The sequence below is a fragment of the Lolium rigidum genome, chromosome 3 (assembly GCF_022539505.1).
Source record: "Lolium rigidum isolate FL_2022 chromosome 3, APGP_CSIRO_Lrig_0.1, whole genome shotgun sequence".
Lineage (NCBI taxonomy): Eukaryota > Viridiplantae > Streptophyta > Magnoliopsida > Poales > Poaceae > Lolium > Lolium rigidum.
Genome location: NC_061510.1, coordinates 276,827,768 through 276,836,257, shown reverse-complemented (window position 1 = coordinate 276,836,257; position 8,490 = coordinate 276,827,768). Strand labels below are relative to the sequence as shown.

The window sequence follows — 8,490 nt, the reverse complement described above, 5'->3', positions numbered from 1 at the left end:
CCGGCAACGGCGCCGGAAAAAGAGCTTGATACGCGTACAGCACGCGTCCGTTGGGAACCCCAAGAGGAAGGTGTGATGCGTACGGCGGCAAGTTTTCCCTCGAGAAAGAAACCAAGGTTTATCGAACCGGGAGGACCCAAGAAGCACGTTGAAGGTTGATGGCGGCGGGATGTAGTGTGGCGCAACACCGGAGATTCCGGCGCCAACGTGGAACCTGCACAACACAACCAAAGTACTTTGCCCCAACGAAACAGTGAGGTTGTCAATCTCACCAGCTTGCGGTAACAAAGGATAAGATGTATAGTGTGGATGATGATTGTTTGCAGAGAACAGTAAAGAACAATAGCACCAGATTTGTATTCAATGTAAAAGAATGGACCGGGGTCCACAGTTCACTAGAGGTGTCTCTCCCATAAGATAAATAGCATGTTGGGTGAACAAATTACAGTCGGGCAATTGACAAATAGAGAGAGCATAACAATGCACATACATGATATAATGAGTATTGTGAGATTTAATTGGGCATTACGACAAAGTACATAGACCGCTATCCGGCATGCATCTATGCCTAAAAAGTCCACCTTCGGGTTATCATCCGAACCCCTTCCGGTATTAAGTTGCAAACAACGAGACAATTGCATTAAGTATGGTGCGTAATGTAATCAATAACTACATCCTCGGACATAGCATCAATGTTTTATCCCTAGTGGCAACGAGACATCCACAACCTTAGAACTTTACGTCACTTGTCCCAGATTTAATGGAGGCATGAACCCACTATCGAGCATAAATACTCCCTCTTGGAGTTAAGAGCAAAAACTTGGCCAGATCCTCTACTAATAACGGAGAGCATGCAAGATCATAAACAACACATAGGTAATAGATTGATAATCAACATAACATAGTATTCTCTATCCATCGGATCCCGACAAACACAACATATAGAATTACGGATAGATGATCTTGATCATGTTAGGCAGCTCACAAGATCAGACAATGAAGCACATGAGGAGATGACAACCATCTAGCTACTGCTATGGACCCATAGTCCGGGGGTGAACTACTCACTCATCACTCCGGAGGCGACCATGGCGGTGAAGAGTCCTCCGGGAGATGACTCCCCTCTCCGGCAGGGTGCCGGAGGCGATCTCCAGAATCCCACGAGATGGGATTGGCGGCGGCGGCGTCTCAGTAAGGTTTTCTGTATCGTGGCTCTCGGTACTGGGGGTTTCGCGACGAAGGCTTTAAGTACGCGGAAGGGCAACGCGGGGGGCCACACGAGGGCCCTCACACCAGGGCCGCGCGGCCAGGGGCTGGGCCGCGCCGCCCTGTTGTGGCGGCGCCTCGTGGCCCCACTTCCTTTCCCCTCGGTCTTCCGGAAGCTTCGTGCAAAAATAGGACCACGGGCGTTGATTTCGTCCAATTCCGAGAATATTTCCTTTGTAGGATTTCTGAAACCAAAAACAGCGAAAAACGACAAGCGGCTCTTCGGCATCTCGTTAATAGGTTAGTGCCGGAAAATGCATAAATACGACATATAATGTGTATAAAACATGTAGATATCATCAATAATTTGGCATGGAACATAAGAAATTATCGATACGTCGGAGACGTATCATGGTGCAAAAGGGCAAATACACGGGCGATGCACTGCCAGGACACCACGCGGTGCAAAGGAATCCAAGGCAGTGCAACATGGTACAGAGAAGCAGTGCATGGCGGTGCACTTCCGTGACACTCTGCGGTGCAAAAGCGACCCAAGGCAGTGCAACCGAGTCATGAAAGGCAGTTCAAAAAAAGTTCATTCAAACCTATCTAGATGGGATCTAGTTTTGTAGATCTCGACAGCACAACCATGAAAACGAAACTTTATTTGGACACTCGCTTTGCAAGACATTTCAGTTTTCGTATTCGAATCTACGGAAAAAGGGAAAAGTCATGGAACGACCTACTCCACGCCCGCCACGTGTCGCGCTGGGGATGATCTGCGGGGGCTTCAAAAGCATCAGGTCGCGCCACTTGTCAGCACGCGGTGTGAAGCCGAGCGCTCTTCCCCTAAAGGACGCCCTTTTTCTAGTAAAAACGGTAAAGTAAACAATAAATTATCCTTGGATAAAGCATTGTTGTTTTCTCCCTACTAGCAACAACATATCTACAACCTTAGGAGTTACTGTCACTCTCCTAGATTACTAGAGGCATGAACCCACTATCGAGCATAAATATTCTCTGTTGGAGTCACAAGCACATACTTGGCCGGAGCATCTACTAGCAACGGAGAGCATGCAAGATCACAAATAACATATAAACAGGTCTATAATCAACTCAACCATAGTATTCAATATTCATCGGATCCCAGCAAACACAACATGTAGTATTACATAAAGATGATCTTGATCATAATAGGCAGCTCACAAGATCTAAACACGAAGCATATGGAGGAGAAGACAACAATCTTGCTACTGCTATGGACCCGCAGTCCAGAGATGAACTACTCACGCATCACTTCGGAGGCGGGCATGGTGATGAAGAGGCCTCCGGTGATGATGTCCCTCTCCGGAAGGGTGCCGGGAAGATCTTCAGAACCCTCCCGAAATAGGGTCGACGATGGCGGCGGCTACGGAACTTTTCGTGGATGGAGGCTCGGGTGTTTAGGTTTTTCCCGAGGATGTGAATTTATAGGCGAAAGGGCGAGGTCGGTGGGCGCCCGAGGGTCCCACACCATACCTAGACGCGGCCAGGGGTGGGCCGCGCCTAGGGGTGGTGTGGCCACTTCCTGGCTCTTCTCCGTACCCCCTTTGGACTCCGTCTTCGTGACATCAAAATAGGAACTTTGGCTTTTGTTTCGTCCAATTTCGAAAATATTTCCTGTACAATTTTTCTGAAATACAAAAACAACAGAAAACAGGAACGGGCACTGTGGCATCTTGTTAATAGGTTAGTTCCATAAATGTATAAAAATGCCACGAAGTGTAAACAAAACATATAGAAATTGGTGTAAAACAAGCATGGAGCATCAAAAATTATAGATACGTTTGCAACGTATCACACGACTTGTTACTAAAGGGTTCAAGCAACGGTATGGTATAGAATATGAAGATACCTTCAGTCATGTTGTTAAAATTGCTACTATCAGGCTTGTGCTTTCTATTTCTGTCTCTCGAGGTTGGAGCTTACGGTAGTTAGATGTCAAAAACGCGTTCCTTGATGGTGTTCTTGAAGAGGAGGTTTACATACAGCAACCACCTGGTTTTGGGTCTTCCGCTACTCCAAACTACTTCAGTAATCCGTTTCTCGGGAACTAACACCGAATGACGAACGAGATACGCTAGGTTTGTAAGAAGCTTCTGAACGAGACTGCTTCTAAGCGAAACCTCTTCCCTGTCGGTGATGCACGACTACTTCACTATGACACCTTGATAAGTGTGGCCAAACTGTCAAGACCGCCGCTACTTCCACGTGCCCCATGCAAAGAGCACATATCGATGTTTATGGTAGTCTCTACGGGAAAACAGCACTTCGCCGTGCAATGATTTGCACGGCAAAGAGCCCTATATGCACAACAAAGACTTTGCCGTGCGACTCCGCACGGCAGTGCCATCGACGGCAATGACTTCTTTGCAGTGCGGCTCGCCAACGTTGCACGTCAAAGTCTTTGATGTGCGCCTCAATCGCTGCCGTGAGCCCAGCGCGTTGCCGTGATGGAAATCTTTGCTGTGCGCTCGATTTTCTTTGTCGTGCACTCAGACGCTGTCGTGCGTCGCCGTCGTTGCCATGCGTTGGGGCTTTGCCGTGCGCCAGCGCAGTGCCGTGCAACGATGCTTTGCCGTGCGCCCTGTCCCCTGCGTGCACGGCAAAGCCTCCTGCAGGCACACCCTCCTATGTGCCAGGAGCACAGGCTGACAACACGTGGACCTATGATATGTGTGAAAGTGTGGTGGAAGTGACAGGAGAATGACCACCGGAGCACCGGAATCCCACCAAAACTTGCATGTGGACCTAGGATATGTGTGAAAGTGTGGTGGAAGGTGTAATGGTGCAAAAATAGCTTCCCGGTGTGACCTTCCTCACATTCGGACTAACACTTAGCAGATTCTCCGAGTCGCGGATTGCTCCGAAACCCTGATATATGTGGGGGATGAAGATGGAGAGTACTTTTGTATTGCAAATAGTATGGGTATATGCACACATTGTCTTAAGTAACACTAATAAATAGTCAACAAAAAGTAAAACTAATTAAAAAAATAAATATTAGTATTAGATGAAATAAAGTAGAAAGAAAAACAAAGGAAAATATCATATGGCGCATGGCAAAGGCAAGAACGCACGACAAAGGCTGCGTTGCCGTGCATCCCAGCTGCGCGCACAGCAAAGGGTGAGGCACGACAATGCCCAATGCCTTTGCCGTGCATCTAATCTTTTCCGTGCGGTGTGTTGGGCCATTGCCATGAAGATTTCTTTGCCGTGCGCTATCTTTAGACTTTGTCGTGCACCGCTTCTTTGCCGTGCGCTCTCCTCCGATGTTGCCATGGGCCTTTTCTTTGCTGTGCGTTCTGCTCGGTGCTCACGGCAAAGAAAATCTTTGCCGTGCGTGGGCTCACGACAATGATTTGCTGCACGGCAGCCCCTGTTTTTCTCGTAGTGAGTGTAGTGTGGATTGAATTTCTGACTTGCTGTTTATGCAAATGAGAGGAGGATGCACGGTAGCATTTTTGTGGGCAATATATTGCATAATTGTGTATGTTGATCAACTTTGTTAGCACATGTAACATACTATAAATTAATTTAGAAGTTGCTAGTGTTCTCAACCACTTTTATAAAAAGTAGATTGGTAGTCAATGGACCTCAGAAAACGTTATCTAGTTTTTATGACGATGTCTATTGGTTTCTGTTAGGATAAGTAGGGCCTTTGGGCTCCACACTGCAACCAACAGCAGACACATTGCTGCTCGGACTCAAAATAGGAAAGAAAATATATACCGCAAGCTTGAGCTTATGAATATCATAGTGCTTTCCTTAATGCTTTCTCTTCAACAAACAAAAACTTTACTCCCTTCATCCGAAAATAAATGATTCAGATTTACCTAGATTTGTACGTATCTAAACGCTTTTTCGTTCGTAGATAAGCTGGATCAATATATCAATAGCATGCGCGTTTTCGACGAGCGAATAATTACATCAACATTAAGTTCTGGTAGGTACTAGTACGTACAAGTAGCTTTTGCATGGTATATATATGTGCTCCCGCCTAAGCAGTTTATTCCACACACACAAGACACTGCGTTCAAAGATCGACAAAGCAATGGCAGCTCAGGTCCCCACCATGGCAGTGCCCACCGACGCCCAGCTTATCCAGGCGCAGGCCGACCTGTGGCGCCAGAGCCTGTGCTTCCTCACGCCCATGGCACTCAGGTGCGCAATCCAGCTGGGCATCCCTACTGCGATCCACCGTCTCGGTGGCACGACATCGCTGCCCGATCTGGTCACCGCACTGTCCCTCCCGCCGTCGAAGACACCATACCTCGGTCGTCTCTTGCGGATGCTGGTCACGTCGGGCACCCTGGCGTCTACCGAGGCAGGGGTCTACTGCCTTAACGCGGTATCGTACCTCCTGGTAGATGGCATAGTCGTCGACGGTGAGGCTAGCCAGAAGGCAATCGTGCTCGCCACGAGCTCACGGCATTACTTGGAGGCCGCCTTGGGGCTTGCCGACTGGTTCAAGAAGGACGTCCCACCACCATTGCCGTCGCCATTTGAGCATGTGCACGGTGCGGCGCTCTTCGAGGAGAGCATGGCGCTCCTCGACCCAGAGTCGGACAAGGTGTTCCATGAGGCTTTGGCCGCCCATGACCATCTCGGGATCGGCACGATATTGCGGGAATGCCATGACCTATTCAAGGGACTGGAGTCCCTCACTGACTGTTGTGGTGGCGATGGAACGACGGCCAGGGCCATCGTCCAAGCCTTCCCACATATCAAGTGCCACGTGTTGGACCTTCCAAAGGTCATCGAGAAAGCCCCGCCGAGTGATGCCGTTAACTATGTCGCCGGTGACCTATTCCACTCCATCCCACCCGCTCAAGCTGTGTTGCTCAAGGTATGAACTGTTGTGTCTCTACACTTTTTTTTTAATATAGACTTCAATGTGTTCTATCTTCACGTACTGCACGGGGAGCTGAGACTGTGGTCTGTCCAATTTTGACTTTTTTTTTTGCCATATTAGTAACTTTGTTCAAATATATAACATCTACTAATAAAGATATATGCAGCTCATAAACTTAATGTCCTGCATTTATCACTGCTTGACAATATGGGATTTTCTTCATGCTAGCTTGTTCTGCACTTTTGGAGTGATGAGGATTGCATCAATATCCTAGCTCATTGCAAGAAGGCCATTCCTTCCCGTGAAATGGGAGGAAAGGTGATCGTCATAGATATAGTGGTCGGCTCTGCTTCGGGGACAATGCTGGAAACCCAAATGCTGATGGATATGCTCATGTTGGTATGTACAAGAGGTAAACAACGGGATGAAAATGACTGGGCCGCTATCTTCACCAAAGCAGGGTTTAGCGACTATAAGATTATCAATAAGCTGGGAGTTCGAGGTGTCATCGAGGTATATCCGTAATCTTGTGCTCCAAATATTTTGAGGGAGCGGTATTGTATCAAGTGTGCTATAAGAAATAAATAAGACAGGCTTCGGTCGATTTGTAATGAAAAGTATGGAACATCCGAACCGGTGTACGTTACTTTGGTTTCAAGGAGTATTGTAGTCAGTTATTGTGAGTCGAATTGAGTTTCTGGTTATTGTGGGGAGTGATGTTTTGGCACATGGGAGCATATGCTCCCTTTATTTTGAAATACATGTCAGACACATTTTACATGTATTTCAAAATAAAGGGAGCATATACTCCCATGTGCCAAAACATCACTCCCGTTATTGTGAGTCTATCTATGTATACTCCATTGAGACATCAAGTTTGTTACTACTTACTAGTACTAATAGTGGAGTACTCTATGTGGCATGGTTGTACCTGTATATGCTCCAGCGAGCCGAGAATGTTAAGTTTGTTACCTAGCTTATGGTATACTTGTAATGAAGTGCTTTAATATATCTATTTTTTTATCACGTTACAGTATCGTTGAACATGATCATGCTTGGACACACAAGTCTCCTAAACCGATTAAATCTTAATCTTTACTATTAAATACCAATACGACCGTGGTATGTCCCGTCCCCTCGCTCGTTGATCGATCGCACACATGGGCCGCTGGCTCGAACGTCACATCCATGGGCCGATCGTCCCGTCCCCTGGCTCGCTCGATAATCACTCGATCGATCGCACCATAGGCCGCTTGCTCGATCACGGAAAACAAGTCCAACAAAGAAAGGACTACCATACTTACTGTGCTACCATACGATAATCTTTCATCTATCGCCCCTCCGGCCCGCCCACTCGTGATCTATTCGTAATGTCCGTTGCCGCCCGCACATGGGGCCAGGTCCGGAAAAACTTGTTTCTGTTTTCATATACGATCAGCCTAATGAAATATATACATGAGCCCATCACACTACGCATCTTTGTTCGCTCTCCAGGTATTCAATTCTGATTTAAAAAAAAGGTATTTCCTTCTAACTTGTCTAAGATTTAGTAAATTTGGATGTATCTACACACTAAACAATATGTACATACATCTAATTTTTGATAAATCTCTGACAAGTTCCATGAGACGGTGAGTGTAGTAAATCTACCTCATTCTCTCCCGTGCATGCACCGGTTTCTTCTCCATCTCAAACTCCCTATTCGATCGGGTATATGCTTTCGTGGTGGGCGCGTTTCCTCGTGAGATCCTTTGTTTGTACGTGTAGGTTGTCCGTGTTCAGCGCTAACAATCCTCGCGAGATACTCCGGCCCGAACTGGATCGAACCTATCCATAAATACTCATCAATCAAATAGCTAAAAATCATATCGCTAACCAATAATCGCCTCGCATAGACGCGCGTGTGGCCTGAAGCCTTAACTCCGCTGACTCGCAAATCCATCGATACGCTTCGCCGCCTCTCCCAGCGTCCATGTCCAGCTAGAAGAACAACGGTGTGTCGTTCTTGTTGTACATGGAGCTACGGTCGAATTAGGGGGTATCACGGATTACTAACGTGGCGGTGGCGGCGGTATCTCGCTGGCGAATAAGTCTACTCCAGTTAGCTCCACCTCAACGATGTTCTTCTGTACATCATCGACGACCCGATGACAGGAGGTTGTGGTTACGGGCATCGGCGACATGGCCGCGCCGTCTACACGTCTATATGTTAAAGAGAGCAGTGGAGGTAATATGAATTCGTAGTCTTCATGAAATAATCAATTGACGCAAATTTTGGCTCCAAGCATCACTTTCAAGGTTGTTCCTTTTGTAGGTTATGATTAAGTTTCTATGTGAAACAAAAAGAAGGGTCCCAAATTATCTGAAGAACGGAAACAAAAAAAGGAAAT

The 8,490-nt window shown here is 47.0% G+C and overlaps 1 protein-coding gene across 1 annotated transcript; it reads left to right on the top strand.

Annotated features, from left to right (window-relative positions):
* The first annotated feature begins 5,275 nt into the window (after positions 1 to 5,275).
* LOC124703450 (probable O-methyltransferase 2) lies at positions 5,276 to 6,783 on the top strand. The gene is made up of 2 exons (XM_047235659.1): positions 5,276 to 6,094; positions 6,329 to 6,783. The coding sequence occupies exons 1-2, from the start codon at positions 5,300 to 5,302 to the stop codon at positions 6,623 to 6,625; spliced, it is 1,092 nt and encodes a 363-aa protein (XP_047091615.1). The 5' UTR covers positions 5,276 to 5,299; the 3' UTR covers positions 6,626 to 6,783.
* The last annotated feature ends 1,707 nt before the right edge of the window (positions 6,784 to 8,490 follow it).